Consider the following 12,642-nt stretch of genomic DNA (forward strand, 5'->3'; position numbering starts at 1 on the left):
AATGTTTCAAACTTTTATTCAAGCACATAGGATGTTTGGCAATTCAGATTGGTGAAGCACAGTCACAGATTTGTTCATTCAGGAAAATCACTATAAGCCCATAAAAACACATATTAATTGCTCATCAAAACAGAATGTCTGCAAATCCAAGTCCTCCCACATTGGAGCAGAGAGCAGTATTTCACTTTTCTTGTAAAGAACCAGTCAAAACCACTATGAAACCGAATGAAACAATGGCTAGGATGAGTCATTGGCAAGTCTTTCCTTCCAAGATCTATCAGACCCCTCCAAGTAAGGCAGATAATAACGCCGGTTCCAAAAGCTTTGACTGATCAGCAGCAACGTCTCCAGAGTAACTTTTTTATTTGTATCACACATCAGCTATTTCTCACTCTGATTTTGATGTTAATGCAATTTAATGTTTTAGAAGCCTGATTATCCTTCCACTAGGGAGGGATGGATTGCCCTTGTCAGATCAGAGCATTCCCTCACTGGTCAGCCTTATTTTTTCTTGTCTTAATAGTGCAAATCTGCATATAGCATAACAAGGCTTTTGATTCTTATATTAACCACAATTACACTGGCGTTACTGGAATGACAAGAGCAAAAATGAGGGCACCATTTAGCCCTGTGAGCTCTGGCTGGAAGATAATCATGACAAATGCTAAACAAAACCAGTTCTTGGCTTTCAGTAGCCACCTACATGTAGGCATCTACATAAGAAAAAAGCTGGAGTTCCTCTACTATGAATCAAGTGGGCTGCTTTGTATGGAAACTAGTTAATTTGGTTGTACTTCATTAGGAATACCCATCACCTCCTACATGCATGCTCCACAACACGGATAAGACTCAAGTTGAATATTTCCTCTAGCAGATCTTCTATTTGACTTCCTCCTCAGAGTGGAACAGTCTGGACAGTGTCCACTTCCAGGAATACATGACCAATATACTGGACAAAGAAGGAAAGCATAAAGCGTAACAAATTTACTGGGCAAGATTTCTCAGGACAGTTCTGCATGAGCTTGTATTTTACACCATTAACTTACACTGTAGCATATAACAAGCACTTAATACTAACTTTACTAATCCAAAAAGGCCCTGTATAAAGATGTCTTTAAGAGTTTGATGAATGCCAGCAGTATTTCACAGTATTTCTCAATATTGTGAGAATGCAGTGAGAACACAAGAGTTTGAAACATTGCCATTGTAGCTCCAGAAAAGATAATAAAAATGAAAGAGTCTTTATTACTTGGCAAATTCCAGTGAGCTATTATAGAAGAAAGACTTTTTCAATAATACATTATTTAACTGCTGACACTGAAAAAGAATTTTAAAAAGATTGCTTTCCATTCCTGTGAAAACGAGGAGACCTTCCTGCACTGGCAGTAGCCTCATCCTACCCAGTGATGGCTCAGGTGACCTTGCCACATGCTCTTAACAGATCATCTGAACAGAGAGGCTTTTATAGCAAACAAGGACATGCGTTGTAACTTACACTGGTCATTGTAGATAATTCTAATAGTCACTTTGCAACTGTGTCCTTTATTACACAAGCTACTTTATTTACTGCTGATGCTTGTTAAAAGGGGTGCTAACACAGAGCTGCCCTCACTTCAGGATCTTGATACTAATGAGCTTGAATAATTGTCATATTTCTCATCTTTCTCAGTATACTCAACTCTGGTTTGAAGCTGCTCAGTCTGACCGGAAAAAACACTCACATAAAATCTGTTCAGAGCCAGGATCTACTTCCTTCAGACTAGGCTGTTTTGACTGCTAATTTTCTTTTACTCTACTGCATTTAACTCTCTAAATCTTGACAGTTTCCTCCAATTTTAAAATTTTGGTGGAAAAATAGCATCTAACCCACCAAGAGGTACCTCATGTGACTGCAAGATGAAGGCCTGTGCCTGGCCTTCTTAGGTAAGCAGACATCTGAACTTTGTGAATTATGCAGCCTCCATGTGCTTCTGAAATGCAATGAAAAATCACTAAAAAGCTGGTAGAAAACTAGTGGGCTTAGGAGACTGCTGTTACCATTATTTATTACTTGCTATATAGTCAGAGAATCACACAGTCCCAGAATGGTTTGGGTTGGAAGTGACCTTAAAGCTCATCTCATCCACCGCCCTGCCACAGGCAGGGGCACCTTCCACTATCCCAGCTTGCTCCAAGCCTCGTCCAGCCTGGCCTTGGACACTTCCAGGGATGGGGCAGCTTCTCTGTGCCAGATACTTCATTCTGTCTGGGCCAGCAGGTAGAAATTCAGCCCCTATGTTGTTCATGTAACTCACAGACACAGACTGATGAGACTCTTACATGAGCAGACATATGAGCTACAAAGCGGTTTCAGTTCTTTTCCGTCTCATTATGCTCTTACAGGTGTATTTTCCATTTATAAATTAACTACTTGAAGCAACCCACAATGGGGTAGAACATCAGCAGGTGCTTCTGGAAATGCTTACTATAGGTGAAAAATAATTTTGAGTTATATAGTAAATTTTGTACTTTGTAATATTTTTGTTTGTTTCTCTACATGCCAACATTATACATGCAAGGTTTGCATTTCCTCCTACAGACAGAAGCTCTGCACTAGCAGTGCAGAGCAGCAAGACAATTCAGCAAAGAGGTACCATGATGCTGTAGACAAGCAGATGATCCTTCCTGCAGTAGAATTTCACTATCTCATTATGAAAACGTGGGCACTGAAGAAAATCCCAGAAGCCGCTAGAGCAGGCTGGGGAAGCACAGGGAGGAGCTCCCAGTTTGCTGGCCACCACTACCACCAAGTGGTTTGCATGTGAATCTGCTGAGCACACGATGTGCTTGTGCTCTCACTGAGCTGTTACTAAAGGGATGACAGCACTAGAAATTCATCTTTTCTGAAGGTGCAACTAACATTTTTATTCATTATTAACATTGATATTATCCATTTTTAGCAAAATTAGAGCCCAGAATCAACATTACACAATTTCAGGTATTTTTAACTTTGTCTTTTTCATCAACTCCATTTTTATTTCTATGTCAGGAATTAAATTTTTCTTTAAATACATGACTTCAGGAAAATTACTTAACATATCAAGATATGCTATGCAAATCCCTGACATGACTATTTATAATCAACTAAAAAGATACAACTTTTTATTTAATTACAAATAAAATTTACATTTCCCAAATATACTTAAGAGCAACCAAAAATTTTATGTGGGTTTGTTGTTGGTTTTTTTTTTTAATACTATAAAACATCTTTTTTTTTAAGTAGCTCACTCAATACAGCATCTGTAACTCAAGGCACAATGCACTAATCACAAAACTGACTATAAACAAAGGAAAAAATTTTAAGCAAAAATATGAACTGAGAACAAAAAATAATCACCAAGGAGCACACTAATCACAAACACTTATAACCCGTTTTTTTATAGGTCAGGTTGCTGGCTCCTTTAACAGCTTTGCATTGGCACTCTGTGCACTCTGCCAGAAGTTTGTGCACCCTTCCAAGCTTGGCCAGAGGTCCGGAAGAGCTGCTAAATGGCTCCTTTGTTACTGAAATCGTCTGTGCTAATACATAATATCCTACAGCACATCTCTACAGGTAAGGGTATTTTTGGTGGTTGTTTGTTCTTGTTGAGGCTAGTGTTCAGTAAATTCAACCAACCCTAGGCATTTCCTGAAAATCTTTTGTACTAGAAGAGCGAGATGAAAATTGGACTTTATTAAGGACTCAAACCCTTGGGTTTGACTCAGCAGCAGTCATAGTCCTTGTACTGAGCAAAATACCTTTGAAAGTATATTTTGCTTTCATGGCAGCCAATTTTTTACAGGTCAGAGATGTACAAAAGTACTATCATCTCTTCCTCTGCACGAGCAGAAACATGGAAAGCATTCTGTGGAAGAAATGCTGCTCAAAATTTGGTTCTGGAGATGAAATCCTGAGTTACACAATGTGACAGTATTAATCAGATAGGTTACCTGGCCTCATTTTGCCCTTCTCTCTCCAAGCAATCAGTGTAGCTCCCTATCACAATTTAAACACATGTGCACAAAACAAAACAAAAAAAACCCAAAAAAACAGAAAACACCAAAAAAACCCACAAAAAACAAAAAAAAGCCCACACAAACCTCTTCCTCTCAAACCCAGTGCTACAAATTGAAGGAACCAGCTCTGATGCACGTGCAGCATATATCTGTTGCTGAATGAGTTATATTGCTTTAAGAAGTCTATGCATGCTTTGAGGAGAAACCCCCACACATCCAGTACTGTTAATAAAGTAATGTCAGCTTTTTAACCCAGCAAATTGGTTGGAGAGTCTATTTCCTGGTTTTTGTGACATATCTGAGCAAGATTCAAATTCCCTGATGCTGCAAATGGTAAGTAGCTATGGGTATAACTTAGCCAGGAAGCTAATGACAGCACAGCTGCAGCCACACACAGCAGGATATAAACCCTATAAAACCGATATTGAAGTATGATTTTTTTTTCCTGCTACAAAGCAAATGTAACCCACCTCCCAACACTGCTCTGACTAAAGTATTAGCTTCAAATTACTCACCCCTCCTAATGCACCACCACCATCTGCTCCTGGCATTGATTCCACCGAGCTGGTGCTGGCTATCTGAGAAGAAACAGAATGACACAGAACAGTTTCAACATGGACATTCTTCCTCAAATATATTAAACACTGAAAAGAAAACAGAACAAAGGAAAACAAGGGGAGGGGGAAAAAGAGAAAAGAAAGAGAGTTTACTTTCTGCCCCTCAACTCTTTGCGTGTGAGTACACTTTAATTCATATAATCAGATCACAGAATCATAGAATGAGCTGAGTCAAAAGGGACCTTAAAGCTCATCTTGTTCCAGCCCCCTGCCATGAGCAGGCACAACTTCCACCAGACCAGGTGCATATGTCGCACATGTGCTCAGCCACCCTCAAATATGGGGTGAGCTCTGATGTGGATGACCTTACAGATGGCACTGAATTGCCAACCTGCCTTTGGGTACAAACTGTGCCTGTCCCCCACATGCTGCAGAAAGGCAGTGCCGTGGTTTGAAGGACACTGCTGTATCGGAGCCTGCCAGCCAAAACAGCAAAGGCTCTGTGAAGGCGCTTGATTCTGAGAGGAACAAAATTTACTCCATTCAAGCACTACTCAGTTAAGTTTTTCTTCTTTGCAATACCTCTCAATCCCTAAATAAGTGCAAAGTGGCATCTCTGTTTATTCAATCATAGAGAAGTATATGTACTAAACACACACAGATGCTTGTATATCTATATATATTCATATAGAGTTCATATATCTATATGTATGCCATACTTACATATACATTCAATAGTATTCAATACATATAGAGGGCAAATAACAAGCTTTGTACATTGAGTACCAAAATCATAGGCTACAGAGTTTGCTAGTTTACACAGGGTTCTCAAACTATTAGATTCTTCATGATAAATTCTCCTCTTATTCCCATAGATCATACTTCCTTTATCAAGCAGACAACATCTCTTGAGATTATCCAAATGGCCAGTGCATTTTGGCACTCTGGCGTCATTTCATTTTAAAGCAAAAAGGTTTAATACCTCTTTAAGAGGCCAAATTGAAGAGCTATTAATTCTGATGCCTCATTGAATGTATTTATATTCTCATACAAGCAATCAACTCTTTAGAACAAGGAAAGGAGCAAATGCATCCCCTGGGGCCAGGGCTGTGTCACCCTAGAGCGCTTCCTCGGGGAATTTGATTAAATTAAGGGAAGCATCACTACTCAGCTCTAACCAGCTATTTCTGCCTCTGCAAAAACCCAGCAACCCTAAGGTGGTCACATTATCTGTTCCTCAGTCCTTTGCAAAGGGTGTTCTTTTCACTGGAATTCTAATCAACTCAGGGTTTTACTTTGCGTAGTAAAAGGACATCTGTGTGCTGTGACAAGACTTGGAAAAGAAAAATGTGGAGAAAAAAACAGGGTTTGAAGAAGAGATTGAGAAAACCCCCAGCAAATTTAGGGAAAAGAATAAATTTCTCCAGCTGCCTATTCAGATCCCCATGTCTGTTTTTTTATTTGCAATAATGGGCTAAAAATCAAATACCCTCTACTCTCGCCTGGAAAATATTTTAAAAGGGCTTCTCCCTGTTACGTTACCATTACCACTCACAGTGCCTAAGATCTGGTAAGAATGGTTACTGACATGTTTGTCAGAAGCACCCCAGATCTATGGGGACAGAAACAGCAGAGTGAAATAATAACTATTCAGCATCTAACAATCATGATTTAACTAATAGAAGCATTCTCAATCTCAAATCTTGGGGATGTCACTTCCACAGAGCTCAGCTCTCTGCAGCACTTTTCCTTGCCAGCCTTCCAAGACTGCATAAACTGGGTCCTTTGCCACACCAGAAGCCTCCAAGTCTTCTGAGATGAAGCAGTGGTGAAAGAGGCCCTTTTCCTTGGGAACATTTTTAGACGGCTTTAAAAACACTCTTCACATAGCCCGGAAATGATGCAGGTGAAAATGGAGGAACTAAACCACAAAGGAACCTGAAAGCTTTCTAAAAAGACTTTTTAAAAAGACTACAGCTACCATTACCCTGCCTGGCACTGATGGGCAATGACACTGAATATTCCCCTCCTGACAGGTGAGAGTCCATTAATTGCTGAAGGCCTGTACAGGCATAATCTTAAGAATCAGGTCAAATTTCAGATTTCTGCACCTCCCAGAAACCACAAGTCTTCTGTAGGCAGATTTCAGGCTGACATCAACCTAAAATGCTGGTATGAGCTTATGTGAGTCAGCAAGGAAACACAAGCATGGTCAGAATTGCGTGCACTGATCAGGAGCTGCAACCAGCCTAAGCACTATAACATAGTAAATGTATGGCCAAGGATGGGAGAAAAACAATTTGACTCTTTTCACAGGCTGATTTCTAGTAGCTGCTACAGATCCAGCCAGGAATCCATGAGTGCATATCTATTTCTTGACTCATGAGAAAAAAAGGATCACTTTTTCCTCTAAAGTTGCTGCCCAGTATTCCACACATGATATGTATGGTGGGTGCTACCCAGTGCAGCATATCGCAGTTAAGAATGTTCTCAGTATTTGTCCAGTTTTCCTTACAGGAGCAACTTCAGCTCATTTTAAGGGGCAGCAATTTCTGTCACATTTAGCTGTTACAATGGTTTTCAAAGCTGATTATCTAGAGAAGCTAATCTCCTAATATGCAGGTTAGTATTCTGGCCTTAAAGAAATTACAGTACAGACTGCCTTAATATCACAGCCAGGGATAAACCAGACTCCTGCTCTGCTTGACTTTTATGAATACTATAAATATGTGGCTACACCATGAACACAGAAGCAAAATCAAATTGAATTTACAAAGCAAGATAATAATAATGAAGTTGACCAGATGTTGTGTCTTAATTACATAGAAAGAAGTGTGCTGATTACTTTGCTTATTAGCAAAAGATTTTTTTCCATCAAAGCATCCTGGCTCTGAATGCAGCCGTGAGTTAACTGAAAAATATAGGCAAGAATTGAGTATTTTCTATTTTTTTTGAAGTATTTTCAGCTGTTGAGTAGCTCAGGATAAGTAAACTATGCCACATTCTGAAAATGGCTCATTGCTGGCTGCTATCAGTAGCAGTATTCTAGACTACAGAGTGTTGCAAAGATCTTCACTGGCAATCTGATTATGCTGGGATGAAAGGCATCTCCAACATCTCTCCTGAGGCCCCTGGGAAATCAGGCGGATAAAAAATCCAGATTATTGAGCCACCGAATCAGTCCTGAATCTCCAAGAAGAGATGTCAAAAATGGTTAGGTACCAAAACAAAAAAACCCCCAAACAAACAGTTTAGGAGGCAGGGGAGGGGGAAGATAAAAAACTCCCAAAGTTCAACCTCTGCAAATGGACCTTCTCTCCCTCTGCTCCAAGATCTACCATGTCTGAAGTCATAAAGTCACAGGCAGCACTGCATGATATTCCGAAATATTTTGCTCTCCCAGGCCCTATTCCTCTTTAGCTTGTAGCAAATGCCTGTGGCTAAGGTTATCACCATCATTTTCAAGTTGAATGGAGAGATACTGTCCTGATGTGAATACTTCTAAAACTGAATTCCTAGCAAACCAACACAGAGTGATACCTTACAGCTGAAGAGAAACAATAAACTTTCAAGACTATTTTGCATATTTAGTTGAAGAGTATTTTTTCTGAAATATATTTACTATTTATAAGACAGCATTTTAAAATCCTTTTAAAATGCATAATTTTCATTCTGATTCTTTAAAATATTTTAAATAATAATAAAATATTTATTTGATTATATCAAAGAAATAATCCCAAAATGCATCTCTGATAAGATGGGGAAAAGTAATGAACAAAATTTCCCAGCCACAAAAACAACATTCCAAACAGCTAAGCACTCATAACATTGAGGAATTACACCTGTTCTGCTAAAAAAAGCCACCAGCCTGGAAAACATGACTGATGGGTCTCTGGCGTTGAATTGCCCTGGGTAATTTATTCCGTATCTGCACAGCTGAGTAACTGCGACTGATACACATTTGAGAGCCAGAGAAATGGAGATGACTGCCCTGTAATGTCATATAAAAATCCAGAACAAGACTCCACTATTTTAAAGTTAGCTGTGCAAGCCTTAACTGCTGGTAAAACTGCTCTGGCAAAGGAGAACGAAGCACTGGTACTTACTGAGGAATCAGGAAGATGCTCCTCCTCTTGTGAAAAAGAGCTATTGAAAGCTCTGAATGTCTCACTGTTCTGTTTGTGCTTTTCTATTGTGGCTTGAATCACCTGAGACAAAAATATCAGCTAAGATGAGAAGCATAACCAAAAAAAATTCTCTCATAGGAAGATGGGTAGGATTATCGTTTGGTGAAAAACCCTTACACTTGTATAAATTAAAGGGAAACTTAAAAACCTTAAGTGGTGGTGTTAACCTATTATTGTTTAAGTTAAAAACTAAGACTGCCATCAGACAGTGTCTCTACAAGTCAAAATGGAAGAGTATACAAGGTCTAATGCCTCAGTCTCTTCTCCTACTGGGCTTGAGGAATGCAGGAAAAGGGAGCCCAGTTTGAGCTCCCAGATACTTTCTGGGGCCAGCTGGTCATCATTGAGACCATGACTGGACTCCACACTTCTCCATGAGCAGCTCCGCCAGACTGGCCCACCCAGCTTCCCTGCACAGCCACGTTAATTCAGAACCCCAAAATGATAATTTTAGATGCTGCCTGCATGGTTATTGCCCTCCTTATCATTGGTGGGTTGTACTAACATTAATCCATTCCCTCTTCTCCTCTTCTGTCCTGTTAAAACAAAAGAAAAATAGAGAAAGCATCATCATTCTACTTACAATATTTTCAGTTAATTCAATTCACAGTTTCACAGCTTTATAGCCATTAGATTTTTAGCTTTGTTATCCACTATTTTATAAACATTATTAATAATTATTGACAATAATTATTACCAAGTGTCAAAATATTTGACTTGTTGACACAGTGGACCCCACAAGCACTACTTTAAATACTGCAAGCATTCAATAAAGGCAATCAACACACTTTGACTTAGGACCAACTTTCTCTTGCATATCTAAGTTACCCACCTCTGCTGCTCACCTTGTGATTTAAAGCTGTCACACTCTCACAGCCCATAGATCAATTTCTCCATACATATTCACAAACCTTCAAAGACAGAACAAGTACCATACCTGGCTTGTAGTTCCAATGACCTCTTTTTTCCTGTTATGGAAAACGTATGAGCCACATTTTGCTTGGCAATTTCTTGGACCTGTAAAAAGCACATCAGCTCTTTACTCATTGACCTTGTCTTTCCAACATTTTTAATGACTTACAAATATAGTCATTCTCTGAAATGCTTAGTCGAAAGGATCATTTGGAATAAAGTATAGAAGTAGAAAAAATAAGGGAGTGTTTCCATATTTACCTGTCTTGCTACAAAATGTGTGGGTCTGTATCACCAACCAGACTCCTACAGCAGTAGGGGGAGAAAGTGGCTCCTGTGCCAGCCAGGGGACAAGGCAGGGCTCTCAATCCAAACACGTCACACACAGTCACCTGTTATTATTCTACTCCCCTTTGAATGGTTCTTATAAAAATTTAAAAACCCCAACTGTCGGAGACTGAAATGTTGTAATTTATAGTTTAAACACTTTCATGAAGGACTTTTGCCTATTATAGCAAAACTGTACAAAAGCTGCAGAGAAAACTACCAAAACCCTGAATGGAGCCCTATGCTGCTCATTGATGAAGATAAGATAAAGTGACTCAGGGGAGAATAATCCATTAACTGAGGGATCAGGCTTAGCACCTTCCGGGTGGAGACCACAGCCCTGGGGCTATTAGCTGCCAGGCTCGAAGAGACCCTCACACTAAAGGGTGGGGGCAGGAGAGGTTTTGGGTGTGAAGTGGAAAAGCCTCTGGTCTGAGCAGTGAATGCCCATCGTCTGGGGTGCAGAAGAGCTCAGCTGTGGGCCTCTTCACCTTGGGGAAAGCCACATCCACAAGAAGGGCAGCAGAGTCATGGCCCATCAAAGGCTCCCCCAAAGGGGTCCCCAGACTCTGCACCAGAGCACTGCAACGTGATGCAACACATCCACAGTGTTGCAAGGGACAGTGTCAAACTAGCTCTCCACAGGGCAGGCCTTCCCACCTGCATTAATCCACTGGATTCTATACTTTTTGGCATGGTGGTGACAGCAGGGGACCCTCACCACCAAGAAGACCAGATGGAGGGGAGCAATAAGACATCGTTGAGACCCCCGGAAGGGTGATCTGTTCCTACCTAACCCCTGTCACTCTCTCTCTGTCCCCCCAACCCATGCACACCTCTTCTCTATTTCTTTCTTTCCTTCTTTTCTTTCTTTCTCTATGCCTCTTTTACTATTAAATAAAATGCATCACTTTTTTTGGCACCAAGACCTAAACTCATTTGGTTTTAATCACAATTTGGGGTATATTTTGAACCTCTCTGCGTTCGATCCATTTTATTCACAGAAGCTTATTTTCTTTGGTCTTCTGTGTTAAACCGCTTTGTAACACCAACCAACCAAAAAAACCAAAAAGAGATACAATCATAGAATTGTTAAGGTTGGAAAAGACTTAAGGTCATCAAGTCCAACCGTCAAAACAGCACCATCACATTCACCACAAAACCATGTTCTCAAGTGCCACATCCACATGTTTTTTGAACGCTGCCAGAGATGGTGACTTCACCACTTCCCTGGGCAGCCTGTGCCAGGGCTGGACAACCATTTCAGTGAAGAAATATTCCCTAATATCCAACTTAAACTTCCCTTGGTGCAACTTGAGGCTGCTTCCTCTCATCCTGTCACCTGTAAGAAGACGCCAGCCCTCACCTGGCTACACCCACATTTCAGGCAGTTGTAGAAAGCAAGAAGGTCTCGCTCCTTATCTCCAGACAGAATCCACCCCAGCTCTCTCATCAGACTTGTGCTCCAGACCCTTCCCCAGCTCTGTTGTGCTTCTCTGGACACACTCCAGCACCTTAAGGTCTTCCTCGTAGTGGAAAAGCTGCATTGATCCAAAGTGACCCAAAGCTGGATTTTAGAATTTTATTATATTTTTACATTAATGTAATGTTATGTGTTTGGATTCAGCAGGGATCAGGAAGCTATCAAGAAGCTATCAAAAAAAAGAGGGAAAAGAAGAGATGCAAACCTGCAGTCCTGCAATGTCCATCTTCTCTCGGACACTGAACTTCTGGCCGATCAGCCTCAGTTTTGGCACACAGTACAGAACCATGCTGTTAAACTGCAATAAGGCAAGAGTTTAACTCAGGGGGTTACATGCTGGACACAGCCTGCATTGTGAAGGTTTAGGGCTCTGGTGTGTTTTACTCCAAGACATAGTTCTCAAGAAGAGATTTAAGGTGAAAGTGAGGCTGATGGATCATTACCGAAAGAAGTGGGCAGACAGAAACCTGTCAGCCAGTCACTTCTCCCTTCTGCCCCTCCCTCTGAACTTGACTGCCTTGGAAGCATGAGAGCTCTTCTCCCAGTGCCAGCAAGAGCTGGCCGTCTCCTCCAGCAAGGTGGTTTGGCTGGAAAGCACCTCCTGTGGCACTCTGCAAAAACCCAGCCTCTCAGGAGGGAGATGCCCCTTTGGGCATGTCAAAGGCAAAGGCACAGCATGGAAGAAAGAAGGAAATCCTTGAGGAAAAAGCTTCAAGAGAAAACTGCTGCTCAGAAGGAGTAGCTGGGCTCAGCTGATGAATGCTTTTTGTCTTTGAGCTTAGGAAGATGGAAAAGTACCACAGAACCATAGATTCAAAGGGTGGTTTGGGTTGAAAGGGACCTTAAAGCCTATCTCATTCCACCCCTGCCATGAGAAGGGCCCGCTTCCACTAGACCAGTTTGCTCTAAGGCCCATCCAACCAGAGCACAACCCTGAAAATAAAAGAGCAACTAAAATACTCACCAGGAATAAATACCTATCCTGTGCTGTGCCATTCTTTGCTGAAAGTTTCTGAATGTGTCCTTCTTTAATGAGCTCGTTGGCTGGGTTAACAATATCCTCTTCACCACCCAGGCGCTCATAGACTTCCAAAAGCTTGTGCATCTTTTCCTGCAGGTAAAACCCCCAGCAATTTAAATT

General features: G+C 40.8%; 1 protein-coding gene across 6 annotated transcripts in view; it reads right to left on the bottom strand.

Annotated features, from left to right (window-relative positions):
* The window catches only part of FGD3 (FYVE, RhoGEF and PH domain containing 3), a 102,497-nt gene that overhangs the window by 13,281 nt on the left and 76,574 nt on the right, over window positions 1–12,642 (bottom strand). For 5 of the 6 annotated variants that reach the window (XR_004242343.1, XM_032120759.1, XM_032120755.1 and 2 more), the window contains exons 10-16: window positions 12,466–12,612; window positions 11,707–11,799; window positions 11,385–11,585; window positions 9,717–9,796; window positions 9,285–9,315; window positions 8,699–8,800; window positions 4,551–4,613 (exon numbers count right to left, since the gene is read on the bottom strand). Coding sequence is in view for 5 of the 6 variants with exons in the window: in XM_032120759.1 (XP_031976650.1) it covers window positions 4,551–4,613; window positions 8,699–8,800; window positions 9,285–9,315; window positions 9,717–9,796; window positions 11,385–11,585; window positions 11,707–11,799; window positions 12,466–12,612 (717 nt within the window). In the remaining variant the exon portion in view is untranslated. The remainder of the gene's footprint in view (window positions 1–4,550; window positions 4,614–8,698; window positions 8,801–9,284; window positions 9,316–9,716; window positions 9,797–11,384; window positions 11,586–11,706; window positions 11,800–12,465; window positions 12,613–12,642) is intronic. The other variant, XM_032120756.1, reaches the window with a different exon arrangement.

Source organism: Corvus moneduloides, chromosome 11, assembly GCF_009650955.1.
Source record: "Corvus moneduloides isolate bCorMon1 chromosome 11, bCorMon1.pri, whole genome shotgun sequence".
NCBI classification, from domain to species: domain Eukaryota; kingdom Metazoa; phylum Chordata; class Aves; order Passeriformes; family Corvidae; genus Corvus; species Corvus moneduloides.